Source organism: Gasterosteus aculeatus, chromosome 13, assembly GCF_964276395.1.
Source record: "Gasterosteus aculeatus chromosome 13, fGasAcu3.hap1.1, whole genome shotgun sequence".
Taxonomy (NCBI): Eukaryota; Metazoa; Chordata; class Actinopteri; order Perciformes; family Gasterosteidae; genus Gasterosteus; species Gasterosteus aculeatus.
Window position 1 is genome coordinate 10,369,243 of NC_135701.1, and position 18,718 is coordinate 10,387,960.

General features: G+C 46.0%; 2 protein-coding genes across 3 annotated transcripts in view; both read right to left on the reverse strand.

Annotated features, from left to right (window-relative positions):
- Positions 1-6,196, reverse strand: part of osbp2b (oxysterol binding protein 2b) — a 32,836-nt gene extending 26,640 nt beyond the window's left edge. For both annotated transcript variants that reach the window (XM_040196511.2, XM_040196510.2), the window contains exons 1-2: positions 5,302-6,196; positions 233-441 (exon numbers count right to left, since the gene is read on the reverse strand). In XM_040196511.2, the coding sequence (XP_040052445.2) occupies positions 233-441; positions 5,302-5,459 (367 nt within the window). In that variant the 5' untranslated portion in view covers positions 5,460-6,196. The remainder of the gene's footprint in view (positions 1-232; positions 442-5,301) is intronic.
- A 686-nt stretch (positions 6,197-6,882) lies between these two features.
- Positions 6,883-18,607, reverse strand: rasl10a (RAS-like, family 10, member A). Its single transcript, XM_040196518.2, has 3 exons — positions 17,585-18,607; positions 10,470-10,594; positions 6,883-8,822 (listed from the first exon to the last, which is right to left on the reverse strand). Exons 1-3 carry the CDS (start codon positions 17,798-17,800, stop codon positions 8,552-8,554), a joined length of 612 nt encoding a protein of 203 aa, XP_040052452.1. The 5' UTR covers positions 17,801-18,607; the 3' UTR covers positions 6,883-8,551.
- Positions 18,608-18,718: the final 111 nt, after the last annotated feature.

Consider the following 18,718-nt stretch of genomic DNA (forward strand, 5'->3'; position numbering starts at 1 on the left):
TAGACTGGTGCTGAACACTCCTTGGATCTTGGAACTCCCTTGTATGACCTGTGGCATGTTTTCCCAAGACTGTATCTGCCCAACTTTTATCCATCAAGGTCAAATTCAGAACACAAATGTCTTGCGTCAGTGCCTCGTGGCTGTGCTACACTGTAGACTGTAAAACGCATTCCATGCAGATTATATTTAGATAGAGTTAGATAGATTAGAAATGCTCTCCAGCTACTCCTACCTGACTGATCGTTCATCATGCGGATGGCTTTGGCTTTGGCCAACTCCAGTGCCGTGACCCATCTCTGCCGCTCCACTTCCGTGCTGGCCTTCAGGTGGTAGGTGCGGCCCCCGCTGCTCAGGACAATATTGCAGGCGTCCTCCGTGTCGATGTGTGCCGTGGCCAAATTGATTGTTCCACGGCACGTATGAGCCATCTCTGCCTGCGTCCTGCAACAAGATAGCAGGCAGAGAAAGAGACAGAGACAGAATAAAAGTAAGAGATGAGGGACTTTTTTTAGACAGTTGCCTATTGCGGGCAGGGTAGTTATGCGCAAGCAGGGAGGCAAGGAGGGACAGAGAAACGCCACAGATTCTATAAGGTTTCCCTTTAAAAGCCAAGCAGCAGTGGAATAACTTGCTAATATTTTACTTTTCACATGCACCCTCTCTGTAGCACAATCGTCCATTCATGAAATCTAGACTTGTGTTAACTACCGTTAAAAAAACGGATGGTTACATATTCACTCAGTGTGGCCTGCCTTCCCTGCTGCAAGTGAGCTGAATTGCGGGTATTCTGTTGAGCCTCCTCTCCAACTGTGGCACAGTCAGTGGGCCATTGTCCGCCTCCGAGCCTTTGGAGCGAGCAAAACCAAACAACGAATAACAGCGCGAACAAAGAGGGAACAGAATGTGAGCGCTGTTAGAAACTATAGCGGGGAACAAAGCCAAAGCAGCAGAGCAACAGATTAGAACAAAGGGCAAGAGTGTTGAAGGTCTGCAGACGCACTGTGCAAGACAAAGACACAACGGAAGTTCCCAAAAACATCTTCCAATAACACAACTGCTGCAAAAATGTTGATGCTGTACGTTATCTAAAATCTGAATATACTGTATGATGTATCAACCAGCATAATCGTGTGATAGGCTCATTGTGTGGAGCGAAGCTGCAGAGCCGGGCAGGAACCGTTTGCCCTGCACCGAGCTGAGCGTGTGCAGGCCTCCATCCACAGACAGCTGATTCTGCTGATTAACCCAAGAGCAGCGACTAATCAGCAAAAACACATGCTGTGGTGGTTGTTTCAGAATAAACAAACACATCCTCGACCCCCCCCCCCCCAGCGTCACATGATTGCCCATCTGCACTTTAAACAGCCGCCTGGAAGCATGCAGCCATGCAGTCACGTGGATGCATCCGTCGGCGGGGGCCAACGTCTGTTCTTCCGGCCTCGACGAGCGCTCACTGACGCTCACTTCAGTCAGGAGCTGAGGTGCCTTCTACGTTCTGCCAGGCAGGAGCTTTCCCCTCACACTGCTTCTACTGGCTTAAGCCTTGTTATGATGTTATAGAGCACTTCGGTGTAACCGCTCATCTGCTGGGGCTCGGGGCACATCAGTCGGGTCGGCGGGGCTCGTCCGGGGGGCCACGGGGGGGGGGGGGGGGTCGCCCAAGCTCCGCTGCAGAGTCCTGGGTGCCGGCGGGTTAACGGGCCGAGCGTAATGCCGGAGGGTGAAATGAGAGCCACGGTGATCGCTGCGGTCCAGTAGGATGGCGAGGCCATGCAAAGGCCACGAAATATGCAGTCAAGGAAACTACAAAAGCTGGGAAGGAGAGACCACGGGAGCATTGCAGGGCCAGTAGGGGAGTGTGAGTGCGGGCGGCCGAGGGCATGAGAGGCGTCCTGCGTGAGCCAGGAGGGAAAAGCTTTACCTGTCCGTCCCTTTCGCACATATCCTCACAAAACACAAATCCACCGATCTGGAGCATGTAATGACAGAACAAACAACCGGTGAGCGACACAGAGCCGACGGCCTGAAGCACGAGGCGACGTACACAGACAGGCAGAGGAAACAGGACACAGTACCCAGAGCATGAGAATGTAGATTAGATAGAAGGTTTTGCTGTGGCTGGGGACTGAAATATCACAAGGCAAAGAGAGAGAGAAACGCCGGGGAAACGTGTTGTGCTGAAGACAGAGAGGAAACGTGAGACAAGATAAAAAAAACAAAGAAATGATACTGCAGCTTGGACAGCATGACCTGCTGAAAGACTGCAACAATGAGACGGTGTGAATAAGGCCAGACTCCCTGCTCCCTTTAAGGTCACTCCACTGCTCTCGCTTTTCATTAAAAACACACGCTGCAGCCTTGTGCTGAGACTAACCGGGAGCCTATTAACGGGATTAGATCGCATCCATATCTCTCGCTCCAGTCATTCTTTCTGATGTGCCACTCTAACAGGGTTTGGGCCGGGCTCCGTACCCTCCAGCTGGGGACAAGGTTAGCCAGCTCGCCCCCGCTCGCCCCCGCTCGCCCCCGCTCCCTCAACGCCTCCCTGCAGCCAGGAGCCGCGTGTGCAGTAACACAATGACCTGACGTTCCAAAGGGACGTTAATGGCACCGAACCCCTTCTAAGCACTTAAACTGATACTATCTAGTTACCGTCCCGCAGCTGAGAATAAGACATGGCCGGCCTATTGAAGTCCAGGCTGAACTACTGATACGGCAGCTCCAATTGCACTCAAAGCCTTAATGCCCCGTAATCTTTCCTAAAACACGAAGCCGGATTCACATAAAGAGGTGAGTAAGTAGTGCTGAACGTATTAAAATTAAGAAATTCAAAATGAAATGAGTTCAGTGCAGGAGGGAGGGAGGACAGGGAGCTTGTCACATGTCCTGTTGAGAATTGCTCAACGAGGCCATTTCGGATTATATAAACTAAAACGGATGAGACACAAGGCTGATGTGGTATAATAAAAAAAAGCCAGCCTTGCAATGTTGGGGCCAAAAGTAATAAATAAGAGTGCAAAGTTGAATCTCTGTTAAACTCATTACACTTTAGCAGCCTCAAGTGCTGAGTGTGTCAGTCTGCTCACAGAATAAAGGCATTTATAACGGCCGTCCGTTGCCCTTTGGCTTCTCATCAACAAGTTACAGAACCTCTGAGACAAATTTATAATTTGTGATGTTGGGCTATACAAAATAAAGTGATTTGAATTATTATCAAAACCTATAATGTACACTACATACACTTATTTAAAGGTAAAGTTCTAAATCATTTTATAAAAAGGAAGGTATATTTATCTTACAACGCTTTAATTACTGAGACCATAGAAATACGCAGTGTTGTTGTACAGAGTGTCAGAGCAACTACTAAATATAACTGTTGTTATATCAGTGAGTGACAATCATTACAATACATTCATAACACACACACACACATATATACGTATAGAAAGTGTATATATATACACACACAAAATCTATAAAAATATGACTTTTTTTCTGCATCTTTTTTTTTTGTCATAATTGTAGTACAAGACAAACAATGTTCTGCAGAACATAATAACCACTTTGCACACAAAGATGACAGTTTAATTAACATGCTGTCACATTTGTCTGGCTGTTACTCTTTCCCTTCCCTCCCGGTGGAAGTGGGGCCGGCCGGCCCGAGGAGGCACAAATAGAAGCACACAAAGCCTGCAGTCTTTGGCCAGGAAGACGTCGATGAAGGGGATAACTTCTCAGATATCGTCGGGTTACCTTTACTTCAGGGGAAACAGCCTTATAAACGTAATGGACTATTAATAGAGCGTAGCGGCAACAGGCATCTTTCCTTTCACGGGAAGCAGGGCTTCGGCTACTATACCTACGTGTCAAATAGCACGGCTGAAGACAATAAAGCAATGTGTGTAGACGGGAAGAAATGGATTTTGATCCAAATTCTTCGACGTGTCCTTGCAGTCGGTTCACATTAAAACTTCACAACTGACCAGAATTTGCTTTGCAGAAGAGAATACCTTCCTTCTTCATAGTTGATTATGCACTCGACATTTGAAAAGACAATTAACGTTGAGGAACCTACTTTGTGTCAAATAAATAACGTAGATTACTGCAAGCATTGACAGATTGCCAAAAAATGATCAAAGCTTGAAGATTTTATTATCATATGTGATTTTCGAGGGTCCTTAAACTTTACAGGCAGCATCTCTTTAGCGATCCATCGCTGTCTTTGTGTGGTCCACACACAGGTGGTACGGGGATTGCTGGTTTTTAATGGGAATGAGTATTAAGGTAAAGTGAACGCACAAAGGGCAGTGTGACGCTGAATACCATGCGGCTAAGTCATTGCAAATAAACAAAAGTTCTCAGTTCACAATCCAGAGGTTGGCTCGGAGAAAGAACTGAAAATGCAGCCCAGAAGTTGCACTAAATACTCACAGGACATGTTACAGTTAATTCACCCACTGGTAAGGTTGTATTACTATAAGACTGTCAATTATTACATTTCTTTTCGTTTTGGGAGAATTCAATCAACCAATTTAATTTGCTCATATAACCTTTGAAGTCTAATACTCAGACCTGCCCAATATATTCAGGAGCTTCCATGTTGAGACAAAGTGATCTCTCTTGCAGGACGCACCTGAGCCACAGGTGTAGTGCTACAGTTATAGCTAACGTTAGCTCACAGCTAGCATCCAGGTGATGAAAGCCAAGACAGAATCATCGTGATGATGGAGAACATCTCCTGCATCTCGTTACAGTCAACTAATTAGCACACTAAGTGGCTCGGTCCAGTAACGGGATGCATGAATTATTAATAATTAATTGACAACAACAAAAATGTCCACAATAACTCAAATTTTACCCCGCGACATGAAAAGTGATTAAGAGGACGTTAACTAACTGGTGTTGCACGTGTTGCGGCGTTAGCGTCGCTGAGCCGTCAGCGGCGGAGGCTAGCTGGTTAGCTTGGTGCGCTAGCTGACGTCTGTGCCGACCGCAGCCACAAGTAGACACTTCAACGAGTCGGAGTCCTCGCGGCTTTGGCCGCTCAGCGCTCGCGCCTCTTAAGTCTCGCTGCCTTTCCCGTGACAACCAGTCATTCAAAGCAGAACACCGACGCGTGTGTAAAGGGACAGGGACAGCAAAGGGACAGCCGACTTTGTCCGTTTGACAGCTAGCTTTAGCCTGATGCTAGCCAGCTGAGGCGGCCAGCTGTGACGCGCCGACGCGGAGAAAACGGTCTCGCCGAGCGGCCAGTTGGCGTTAGTTTTACAAAAACCGGACGCCGAGTCTTAAGATATGTACCTGTAATATGAAAGCAGGCCGTTGCTGAGGACAAACCATCGCCGCTGGTATCCTTTCAAATAGTTGGTCCATTTAAAAAGCCAGCCTTTGTAAGTATCCGACCCCGGAGCCGGGGCCGCCGCGGAGGCAGATGCCGAACCCTTCCCTTGCTCGCTCATCCTCCGCCGAAGGGTGCAGCATGAAGCGGGGACAGCGGGGACAGGGACACTACCCCACCCGGGGGGGGCGAGGACGTCGGCGCTGACGAGTGCGCTGGGTCAACGCGAGGTGGAGAGAAACCACCGTAGAAGCCTCTCACATGACGCCGGAATGGAAGGAAGGAGAAGTGATGCCAAGACACTTTGCCGATGCAGACTGCGGAGCATTCAGAGCACAGAGCTGGACTGGATAGAGAGGGGATCCCTTACATAGACTCCATTTAACCTGGAAAAAATGTCCCAAAATCAGCAATTATTTTACCGTCATTACTATATCGACAGTCGCAGACAGTTTATGGCAGTAATACTGGAGGGGCAGCTGACCTGGTCATTCATGAAGTGTGGGTGTGACTGGAAAGCAGCTCTATCAACTCCGGTCTATGATTCAGACCTGCAACGCATGATGTTGTTGTTGTCCAAATATTTCTAAACATTTGACATGCGGTTTGGCAAGTGATTTCACAGAAACACACACACGTGATACACGTCAGGTCTACAGGTGAGTTGATAAGATGCTAAAATGTTAGAATGAACAATTATTATCTTGTCACCATTCGTCTTAATCTTAATCGTATATCGCTTAAAGTGAGGAAACCTTAATTCAGTATTTTGGGTGATATCGGAGGTCAGATTATCAGTTATACGTTTGCTCTCTGCCTTTTAGGCTTCAAACAAACCACCTTGGGCTGAACTGTCTCCCATGTGCTGTTCAGTGGGATCATCAAACAGGCCGAGCAGAAAACTGGCCAGTTGACCCAGATCCATAAATGTCTCCAACGCCCGAGAGCTATTGTTATTACTTAATCTTAACTCTAGATTAGAAATAAAACAAATCTAAGAACAACGGTATTTCTGTTTTGTATAGTGCAGCATCTAACAAAACGAATCTGTGTTGAATCCAAATGACCACCAACTGACTTGAATTTGGAGGCAACAGGGTACATGGACGATAGACACGGTTAAGGGGATTAATAATGGCAGATTACAATTCTGTTTGCCTGAAATCCATAACAGGTTAATGTGGCCATGCAAGAGGAGAGAGATTACACAAGGAACTATCAGCTAACCATCAATCAGGCAGCTCGTGCAATACGGTGCAATGGACAGTCCTGAGATAATTACTCAGGTATTTATTAAATTGCCTATTATCCCTCTGCCACTGAACATGATTATTAGATTATTACATTGGGGAGAATCCCAGAGGATCATCTTGTGTTGTTACAACAGGCAATTCATTTCAAACAGGAATCTGATTGCTTCAACGGGTACAATGTGCTTGATTCATCTCTGCCTCTGATTTGGCTTCCGATAACATCGCGCCACCACAGGGCGGCAATGTTGTCCAAATGATCTCAATGTGATAGGACATGATGGTAAAGTCGGGTGAGGTTGCTGTTCTCAAATTCATTTAATATATTACAAAACAGGATTACACAGAGTACCAACACAGTAAAAATAAATAAAAGTAATGTTTCTGATAAAAAAACTGTAGCCCTTTTTATTTGGAAACACACACACAGACAAACTGATGAGGACTCATGCTACACACAGTTGCTGCTACATACCTTCTTTCTTTTTTTGACTAGAAAAAATAAACTAAAACATCGTCATCTGCCCTGATTGAAGGGTTCAACACTACGTCTCGGAGAGGAATCATGAGCTTATGCTATCACATGCCAGTGAAAAACAACGACATTCACTCCGAGAAGCTGCTCATTAGTGTTACAAAACTTAAACACAATATCAAAAAAAAAATTCACACCAGTGCAATTAAACCCTGACCAGTTGGCTCTACCAACAAAAGCATGCACATCAATAACTCCATGAATCACTCTTATGTACAACGGGTCTGCCTACTTTCAGTGCAGCGCTGTTCACAAACTAACGGGGCCGAACAATATGAATAAGTAGCTGTTCATTCGACCACGTAAACCAGTTGGATGGTATTCAGATACTGATATGAAAGCTTCATTCAGGTCCCTGTGTGGGACGCACTTGCGGGGTGTTTTGTGGAAGCCATTAAGCTCTGCCTCCTTATTTCTGCAGAATATCTGGGAGAGGATTACATCTGTTATATGTGAGGCATTTTTTACATAATATGGCGGTAAATATGGTCAGTCAGGACATCACTGTCAGATTATATTGCTCTTTCCTAATCCAGTTTCTACATCGATCTCTTATCTTGCTGTGTCTGTCCTTTGCTTGCCTGAATGTCAGCTGTCAAACCTTCCTTCCTCTTTGTCTTCCTCTGTCTCCCTCCGTCTCCCTCTGTCTCCCTCTCTCGCGGACTTGCACGCACACACATATGAACATCCACATTGCCTGAACACGTTCTCTTTTCAGGCTCTGCAGCCTCCTGCAGGTCGGCAGCTCCTGGATTTAACGTGAAACACACACTGAGTGAGGGGAGGGAACAGATTAAAGCCCCACTGTACACCGTGATAGGCACTGCAGCAGTTTCTGCTCCAAGACGACCTTACTTCCTTAATTTGTCTGAGCAAACAGTTTTGACCAAAAGGCAGAGTTTGAAACAGGGACAGGTGAAAAAGTTAAATACCATCTAATCATGACTGTATACTGTGGGATAATCCCTTCAGAAGTAACGCATTAGCTATTTTTTTGCTCGTTGACCTTCTTGAAATATTACAAATTGAACAGGAAGACTCACTATTGCTGCCTCTCGGTTTTGAGCCTCACAAACGCAGCCTCCGGCCTCGAGACAACGCTCAAGAAGACCCGCTGCGTAATTTGGGAAGCACAGTCTCAAATGACAAAGAATTACTGTGCTATGCTAGTACTACTAGTTTCCACTGTCTTCTCACTTACTCCTCTCCTTTCATTTACACATTTGGCAGAATCTGACCAGGAAGTGGTTGGATGACCATGAGTGGAATTTGAGGGTCTTTTACAGCGCAAGAGACTAATAAACCTCATTATGAAAAATCAGCTCAGTAAAGCAGGAGGCCACAGGGTATTTTTCCAGCCATTTAGATAAAAAAGTCATTTCATTCTCCACTGCAGCGCGAGAGGGGTGGAGAGAGCTCTCGGGGGGGTCACATGATGGCACAGCGGTTCCTCTGTAGCGCCCCCTGCAGACGGATGGAGGTGTGGTTCTGGCGCATTCCCCGAGCCACGGCGATGCCCAGCAGCTCTTTGAAGAGTAGGACTACGTGCCAGTTAAACTTGGCGGAGCACTCCACATAGCCACACTTCCAGGTCTTCTTCACCAGGACGGACACGGCCCTGCGAGGCATGAATCGCTGCCGCTGTAGATCTCGCTTGTTGCCCACCACCAGGATTGGCACCTCACTGTTGCTGCTTTCCCTGCAGGAACATGGGAAGAAGGAGAAGAAAAAAAGAAAGGTCGGTTTAAAAAAAGCATTGTTATCATTTTGGTATTCGTCACAGCCGTTGGCTGGGCCTGTGTAAGATGTCTGCAGTTTTTTTCTCTTCCTTCCGAGGTGTGCGGGGGCGGACCGGAGGATTAGAGCACACATGCTCAAAGGGCCTCCCACCACACGCTGCAGCAACGGCTTCACAGCCTAATGCATCGTGGAAATACATGGAAAGTAGAAATGCATTAGTGACATGAAACGTGTACGCGTTATGCTACAGAGTTAATTAAAAAAATAGCATCTGGGTAGACATCATCAAGTCCAAACGTTTTCCGTAGCCTGATTGGTGGTTGTTTGGAAATGCAAGCGGACGCTGTGTTGAGAAAGGAGAGAACATCTGCTACAGCAGTGTTGAAAAAAGGGAGCAAATCCTAGATTAGATTGTAGAGAAAATACAAGGAAGGAAAAAAAGCTCATTAATCAGATTTCTTACAACGAAATTGATTTCTACTTTGGCTTTCCGTTTGGTTGAGTGCCAAAGTCAACAAAGCTGAGACCTTTAATGATTGTTTTTACCTTCTTCTGCATATTTGCACCTTTACCTCTGCGGATGCACATATAGCTCGACGGAGGGGAAAGACGGAGGAAAATGTACAGTACCATTTTCAAGCCACTGAGCAAAGTTTTTGTAAGATGTAGGGTTAGAAAACACTTTGCAGTAATCATCTCACATTATTCCTTTTCACAGGATGTGCTCATGTAACAGATTCTAAATATCTCCTCGCATGGCTATCAAGTCTTTTAGCAGAACGAGATGTACTGTATCCGTGTGAATCAGTGCTTCCGGCTGTGTGGGAAATTTGGGGGAAATTATGCAGAAGTGACAGACCCAACAGTGCCATATTCTGAGCGGAGGGACGGCTTCTTTTCAACAAATATGCCACCACAAAGATATTTTAAGAACAGTCAAATGAAAAATAAATGATTTTTTTAGTTGACATCTACAGTACAGCCACCTCCTACTGTGTTATAAATCCATTATTCATTATTTCAGTTTATGCTGTATCCTTCTCTGCGCTTTCCCTCCAATGATTACTTTTGATTGACCTTTCCTTCGCCAGCCGCTGGTGATAACGGCGATCTGGCGTAGTCCACACGCGTGCACACCACTGCTACACAATAGCAGCCGCAGAAAGGTGTTTGGAGAACGGTCGCAGTTTGGTTATTTACAGCATTGCAGCATCTGTTTCAATGCGTTAATTATACATTCGGGTAAACCAACAGCGAGGATGATGACACCTTTCTATTGGCCTTTCCCTCTGGTTATGATGCTTCCTGTCTTTTGCTGCCGTCCAACTATCTCTAAAGACAATATGAGTAATCGTTCGTGACATCGCGGGCATCTTGCATGCAGTAATGCCAGAATTAAATGTGACGGCAGGATGCAGGGATGAGTGTGCTGAATTAAAATGTATCACCACAAGCACACTGTCAAAAGCGCGTCACTGAAGCCTTGTGTGAAGCTGTGAGATGACGCGGCGCCTCCAGGCGGATGACACGGGGGAAATGGTCAGGAGGGTTAAACCGCTGGAGGTCATCACGTCATACGTTCAGTCCGGCCAGCTGTTGACCATACCTGTGCTCCACGATTTGCTGTCTGATCATCTTGACGTACTCAAAGCTCTCCACGCAGCAGATGTCGTACACCAGGATGTAGGCGTTGGCATTGCGAACACCTCTGCAACGCAAATCCAGCCACTCCTGCCAGACAGACACAGAGAGAAACACAGGAATGAATGAACTCACACACGGTAAGAACCGGAGATTTTTGTTGTCCAGCATTGTGGACCAGATTGAAATATGTGGTCAATAACTACTGCATAGATTGCTCTGTTAATCTAGGATTCACCGACTTTTCCTCCAGCGCCACCATTAATGAGCATTTATGGTTTTGTGTGGAACGTCTCATGAAGTATTAGACGGATTTCCATCACATTGGGTACACATATTTTTGTCTGCGTCAGGAAGGAATTTAGCTAATCCTCTGACTTTTAATCTACTGTCACCATCGAGTCTAAACCTATTCTGTCAAACACTTTGGCTTTTGACCCAAATACCTAAGCTGTGCTATTTTATTTTAGTGCCAATCAGTAAATGTCAGCCTAGCGAGCTAAACTGAGATGATCACCGCTGTAAATGTTGCATGTTAAACATCACATTTAGTTCAGTTTAAATGACACAATGAGAGAGTCAATGAACGTGTTCAAACACTGTTGTTACCGCTTGGCTGAAAGAACTACTGAGAAGTACTGAATACACCAACAGTAGAAGACCAGCTAACAGAACAGTATGGGGCAAGTGTTTCCGTCATTATCATAAGCAAGGTCGCCTGCCTCCGCTGCTCGGCCCCCCTCTGTCAACCAGAGCATGAGAGTCAATGAAGCCGTAGAACTGGGATGAGTCCCACACAGGAGCAAGTCATAAAACATGGTGTCCTGACTGCACATGCTCAAGGACGGGACTCTACAGCTCATAAAGGACACGCTGACACAGAGCCTTTTCCTGCAGAAGAGAACAAATGCATCCACACGCTTTAACTGTTTGTTGGGCTCGCGACGATGTTTGGCGGTGATGAGTTTCGACCTGTAGTTCGGGGGCATATTTGCACCTCACTGCGGAACACGGTGACCCGTTCTTCTACTCACGCTGTGTGTCCCACAGCTCTCACCAACCCACCACCAGCCTCTCTGCCTCTTCGTCAGCATGCAATGTATTTAGAAGCATTCGATCTGATAGGGGGAGGAAAATGAAAGAACTTCACTGGGCGGGAAGAAAAGTTCTGCGGAGGGAACGCGGAAAAACCATCCCTCTGCGACTGTTTAATTAAACATATACAGGCTAACAGTGGACACAGGAAGAATGGTTCCAGCCAAGCACCGGTGCCGCTAGGCCGGCCACGTCACTAATCCCCACTCTCGACTGCAGAAAATACCCCCATTACGCGGAAAACTCAGCCCATCACAAAAACAATTACGGCATAAACTGAATCAGCTTCCTCACAGCTTGATGATTTTTTTTAAGTATCAACTGGAATATGTTTGGGGATTCAGGCTTGGAGGATTATACATCAACTGCTCCCTATTACATGAAGGAATGTGTGGTCAATGACACCATTGACTCATCCATCCATGGTTTCCCAAATCAGAAGTCCTGGATTATAAAAGAGATCAGAACTGTCCTTAAAAACCCTCTTCGGGTCTGGAAACAGAGCTTAAAGCTGCTGGAGCCAATCTGAAAAGAAGCATCAAGGATGCTAAAATTAGAGAAGGGTTAGAGACTATTCTAAGGCTGGTGTGACAGGCGATCAGCACCATCTGAGCATCAACGCCATCATCACTTCTCTGATGACACAACTATGGTTGGACAAATCTCAGGAGAAGAGGAGAACCTACAGAATTAAAGAGTGATCAGAGAATAATCTCATCCTGAACTCCACCCAATGCACCTCACCGACCGACTATTAGCACTATACGAACGCTAACTAAAGGTACGGCTATATTTCAACTGCTTTCAGACTTTTATATGTATACAATGAACAAATGTTTACATTCAAGCATGTATGTCCTAATTCATTCATCACTGGCTAGTACAACTCATTCCTCAACTATCTAATACTGTTTTAGTAGGTCACACTAAATGCATATTTTTTGTTTATAATACTGTTTACTGATTGATATGCGTGAATACACCCGCACACAGTTTGCCTAGCTTAGCATAAAGATCGGAAGAAAAAGAGCTATTCTGGGAGCAGGAACCTCTAATCTCTGACAAATTGCCCGGCAACCAGCGGCATCGCCACGAATACTCATCTGCTTCTAGTCAAGAAAACACGCATGTTTATGCCCCAAAATGCTAATATATTTCTTTAACTTTGAAGTACTAAAATTACCAGCATTTATCCGTTCTAACCTAGTTTGTTTCCCCTCAAGAAGCTGTTTGTGCCTGATTGCTGAGTAGAATATCCTAAAAAAATATATGAAAATATTTTCCCTCAAACATAAAATAATCCCACAAATGACCACCGATGAAACAGCAGGATGTTCAAAGCTCTCGTGCCTCACACAGTGTGCTTGGCTTTGTGTTTTTCAACTGATGCACCTGATCGTTGCATTGGTGTTTCAAACTGTAATAGGCTGAAGAAAATATGCTTATAAAATCAACGCACTGTATAATCGGTACAAACAAGATTAAATGATCATTTACGAGGGGAGAAGGTGAGGGAGAAGACGATGATCAGCGTAACTTCTAATGGTGGAAATGCTGACACATCTTTGTCAGCTAGGAATAATTCAGATGAGGGTTTGTGTCTGGATGAGTGTGAGGAAGAAACAGCCTCTCAAGAGTCATAATGAGGCTGATCAGAGTGGAGACAAACATGTGGCTGGAACATCAGGTAAAGGGAACCGTGCAGTGAAAACTAGTATAAATGTAAATATGTTCTCTGTACCACAACCAGCTTAATAGCTTTTCTGAAGCAGGGAAAGGATGTCACAGAAACTATGTCTTTAACTGTAATATCTCCTTTTTATCCCATACAATTTAAATAAAAAATATTCACCTATTTTTCATCTTGTTGTAATAGTCATCTCATCTCCGGTCACTCCGCTCTGATAATTGAGCCAATTGAAGTGAGATCACCACAATGAGTTGAGTTGCAGCCACACATCACTGCAACGCTAAAAATAGCTGCATGTTGTCTCATCTCAAAATGTCTTTGTCATCCAAATCCTGTTTTAAATTTGGAGGCTAAAAATAGCACCATTACGTCTCTGCATCTAAACAATACAGGCAGAATAAAGAGGTTCCAAAATGAGAGGTGAAGCAATGCGCTGCACGGCCGGGATAAACTCACTTAAAATGCATGTGTGGGCACGTTTATTTGTGTGCGCTTGTCGACGCGTGAATGTGAAGTGCGCTGCCACTCTTTCTGGACCCTCAGGTCGCTCTTCTCCACAAAGAGAGCAGCTCATCCTTCGCTCCTCGGGAGCCAAACACAACACGTTTCCCTGACAACCGCAGGCCGCTGTTTTTAGCGGGCTGTCGTGTCTCCTGACATTAGGGGAGGCAGCTTAGCGGTAATGAGCAGTTGTCACGGATCAATACTAAAGCAGGGGAGGGAGGCCGGCGTGACCTGTTGGGGGAAGGGTGCTGAGCAGTCACGCGCAGGCCACGCACGCAGATTTGCGATTAAAAGTCATCACATTCCCCAGCGATGAAACTCCCATTACTCAGCGGTGACCCATGGCGGGCCATTAAAGTCGAGAGGTGTTCTTGCTCTTTTGATTAATCCAGCTTGTTGAAGATGATGTGGAGAAAATGACTTTCGCCGGGTTCTTGTGTAAAAATACAGAATCACAAACGTTGGGCTCCTTAGGACTTCTTCTTGGAGCAATGATCATCTAAGAAAGCAAGATAAGAATTACTTAGCGGGGGTCCAGAGGGGCTCCTACTTGACCCCCGCTGGACCCCTCGTGGGACTGAAATGGTTTTACCTTTGGAGAGAGCAAAGTTACCTGTTTCACCCGTTTCCATTTGTTACGCTATAAGGCCACTGTGTTTTTTTAAATCTTTAATGATTTCAGGTTGCTTTTAAATAACAAGATGAGCTGTTTGTTTGTTTCTAGAATAATGTAAATGCCTCTATTCCAAGAACAGAGAATGACTAAATTTACTACAGTAAATTGTCTAATTCGTCATTCCCTAATAGCTGCACGATGCACACAGCATTTGTCTCCTCTCTTCTGCGAGAGATAAAAATACAAGTGTGAAATAAAAAGCAGTAACGTCCACCCTGTTGTCACAGAGCGCATCGGCAGAGATAACTGAGAACATTTCCAGAAAGAGCAGAAGCGGCAGAGGGAGCATTTTGCGTGGGAGGAAGTCATGGAGACACATCATGGCTTGAACAATTAATTTTTAAAAGGAACACAAAAAAATCCTTGCTGAATCCGCTGTCTGTCTTAAATCCATCTGTCCTCACATCATATTTACACACAGAGACAGATGCTCTCTAGAAGCAATACTATCAGCAGCAGACAGACACACCGCACAGCAAACAAATCATCACACCACAACCCCGGCCTCCAGCTTATAGAAAATAAATCTTGCCTGTCTCAACACTGGAAAGTACAAAAATGTCTGTGTGCAACCTGGTTAGAATGAGGTCACGAGCGTCGTGCCAGAACGTCACTGCTCTCCTGTGGAACATAATCTAAAGTGATGAGAAACGCTACACAAGCATGAAGGCGTACTGACTCACTCCATTCTGCAGCTCCTTCCTTCTTCTCATGAAAGCACATTTGAGAAGTCTTACTTCAGCAGTGTCCATTAAACTCTGTGAAACCTTCCTAATTGACTGCAGCAAATCCCTGCTGCGCCCTCTCTTTGCTTCTTCTTTTTTTAATCTGCTCCGTACTGCAGGTACATTTCAATCAGCTCTCTTTGTGCCGTCCACTTCCCCTCACCCGGGTTACATTCCCTTGCTCACAGGGCGAGTGCACAGCAGGGCAGCGAGGGGGGGGGGTCGTTCCTCAGCGAATGAGCGACCACACGTCTGTCTGACAGAAATGTTGTGGCAGCGTTGAGCTGATGGTTTTCTCTGCCTGAACAGTGGCGGGCCCGGGCCAACAGGCGTCTGCTAGCAGCACTTGAAATGAGCATGACGTGTTCACACAGCATGATATCGAATGACGACGGCTGTGTGACTCAAACTGTGGGCCTCACACTCCCACATGAACTCGTCAGACTCATCTTCTTTCTGCTCAACATGTCCGATGTGTTCGCTGTTTAAGCACCATTTAGCGGAATAAAAGAACAAACTCAATCAGAAGGTTTTCAAGGAGAATCTTTGCTGGCAAGAAACAATGAAGCACAAAGAAGGCACTCACTAAGAAAACATTAAATCAAGCTGCATGTCATTTTGCAGCAGCCTGACAGGATGATCATAATGGACTCTCTGCACGCCCGTCTGACGTTTCCTACGGTACAACTGGGCTTTCCGAGGGTGCAGCAAAGAGAAACTTTGAGAGGCTTCTCGTTCAAGCGCCTTTTTTGTCATTTCTTTGGACCGATCTCATTTCCTCACTGGCACCGTCTCTGTCGATAAAAACAGGTGGGCTGTGCGTGACACAAAAGAGGGGAGAAGCAGAGCAGCAGTGTCGGGGGTGGTGACCTTGGAGAACTCTATCCGGAGAGCTTCAGGACCTTTTCACCGAGGTTTTTAACAAAGGAAGTCAAACAAACTCCTCGAGTGAATAGAGGTTTGGAGTGGGCGTCAATGCCCGAGGCCTTTATGGACTTGACAAAGAAAAGGAAAGAAATATCTTAGAGGATAGATCACATTTCTTTCCAAGAGTCTTAAAACAACAATCACATGCACACATTTGTGAACATTTGTGATTGTGAAGAGATGCATCGCAGCAGTTTCATTTTAAAAGATGGTGCTAATATGAGGGTTCAACAGTCTGAATTAATCAAATCCGGTCAAGATACATTCAATTCAAACCTTATATTTAACTCGTCCTAAGCATTGGGAGCAGTGTGCTGCTTGAAGAAGCCTCCAGTATCTTATTAATACTTGGACATGTGGACCTAGAAGGAGACACCAACCAGGTAATGAGCGGGTAACCCAATTGGTCCATACAACCTTTGTGGTAGCAAATTCCTTTTTTACGTTTCCACAAGGTTTGTTAGCTGAGTTCCAATGAAGGAACATCTCCGACTTAAAAGACTAAAACCTTAGAAGATGAACAATCAATAAGGTATCCTTTTGTGTTTGGCCGAACTGTAAAATACATTAGGGCACAGAACAAGGACAGTTGATTTGTCTCCCATTATTTACATTTAAAATGCCTTGGAGGGGATTTTTTGAAGGCCACACACAAAACACAAAATTACAGCATGCGTTAATGATTTTACAATACAGAACGATACAATATACTTTATTGTCATCAATCCGTGTAAAGTGAAGTACATAGAAAATGAAATGTGTTTCTTGCTGGTGCAAAATATAATGAATGATGTAACATTCATTGGAAGTGAAGTAAAACACTCTTTATTTTAATTTGAATGGGTTTTGTTTTTACGACAGACTTGACAGAAATGTGAGTCTGTCCTTAAACTTAAAAACTAAACCAACTAGACAAAAGCTTGAGAGAATTTCTCAATGTTCCCAATCCATGACAATGAAGAAGAGTTGAAGCTTAAAACCTCTTTGAAACTACAGAACACGAACTTGCAATCAGATGCATGTGACCTGTGGCCATGAATAAAAGGCAGCCTGTTCTGGTTTTAAATTGGGAGTTTAACCAGGTGCTGTGATGACGCCTGCAGCACAGTCCTGCTATTGTTTGCTGTGTTAGAAAGATTCAACCCAGCAGCCACAACTAACAGCGTCACGCTGCCCTCGACTCATCTGAATATTTCTGCCACTGATGAGATGAAGACAATGAACAACATTCAAGCTGACATTCTTCCCTCGTATGGCGGACAATGGTAAAGTGAAGCTCTCTAAGGCTTTAAGTCAGTCGAGTCTCCATAGCAACTAGTAGACCGGGGACTTGAGAGGGATAAATAAAATTGGTGTTTCTGCCTTTGAGTATCGGCCGTGAACAGATTAAGAAGAGAGTTGCGGATCGATCACCAAAGCCCCCAATAAAGTTCAATCCAAGTGCTGAGACAGACGCGTTGTACCTGACTGGAGCTGGACGGAAAGGAGGAGATTGGCGGGACGTCCAGAATCTTCAGCTCATACATGTTCCCGTTGAGGATGACGGAGGGTCTGTACACATATCTGGTCCTGGTGGGCGTGTACGCCTCCGAGAAATCGTTATAGATGAACTGGCGGATTATAGAAGTTTTCCCCACTCCGGGAGCACCGATGACTGCGATACTCAGCGTCTCCACCATTCCTGGAGCACGAGTTCAGCACCATGGACAGCGACGACGAACCGACGGCAGATGTGACCGTCCGGGAACACAGCTGGCTGCCGCTGTTGTGATGCTGTCGCTCTGATGGTATTCAACCCCCTCTCCCCCACCTCCCCCCTCGCCTCCCTATCTCCTCCCCTCACACCCCGTATTTAACCTGCAGCCTCGAATTCACCCTCAACTGGGCTCAACTGCGCGCGATGAGAGGAGTCCGGGCCGAACAGAATCAGCCACACGTCGAGCGCAGCGAGAGAAACTTTATCTCCGGGCTGAGGGAGACCAGGGGAGGGAGCCGTGCAGCGCGAGGGTCGTCAAAAACAAAGCTCAGCCGTGTTCATGCGGATGCAGGGATTTTCGCCGCGTCGGCAATTCAACATAGAGAGAAAAAACTCTTGGGTTTTCATCCCCGGGCGACCTCTTGCCCAGCGAGGAAGCGTAAAAGTCCGTCCTTGTTGTCCCCGCGTGGACATAATCTCATCCAGGCTAGACTCTGACCTTGCCCAAACGCACAGGAGCCCCGTGTGTCTTCATCGATGCTCTCCTCTGCACCTCTGCGCAGCCCGCCGCCCGGCAAATACGCTCCCCACGTGCTCTGGAATTGCACACAACCCCATAATCTTCTATTCAGTCGAAGACAGGAAGATGGGTTCACATCCGCGTGGTTCACAGGCGAAGAGGAGATACGCGCAGCCCGCAGACGTGCGTTCTCTGTCAAGGCATCTGGAGCCTATTTACGAGCCCTGTGTGTCTGTGTGCGCGCGCGCGCGCGTGTCGTTGGAGAGACATGAACTGGTGAAAGGCATGCGCTCGCTCTCTCTCTCCGCCACTCAGCCAATAGGAGGATGTCGTGCGCAAGGCGTGTGACAGCTTCGAGCTCCCATACGCTGCACGTTATTG

What these genes read in the sequence shown, in the direction of transcription:
- rasl10a (XM_040196518.2), bottom strand. Translation starts at nt 17,800, where the DNA reads ATGGTGGAGACGCTGAGTATCGCAGTCATCGGTGCTCCCGGAGTGGGG. An exon ending in TTCCGTCCAGCTCCAGTCAG is followed by an intron (nt 10,595 to 17,584) that starts GTACAACGCGTC and finishes TCTGTCTGGCAG; the next exon opens with GAGTGGCTGGATTTGCGTTG. An exon ending in CAGCAAATCGTGGAGCACAG is followed by an intron (nt 8,823 to 10,469) that starts GTATGGTCAACA and finishes ATGTTCCTGCAG; the next exon opens with GGAAAGCAGCAACAGTGAGG.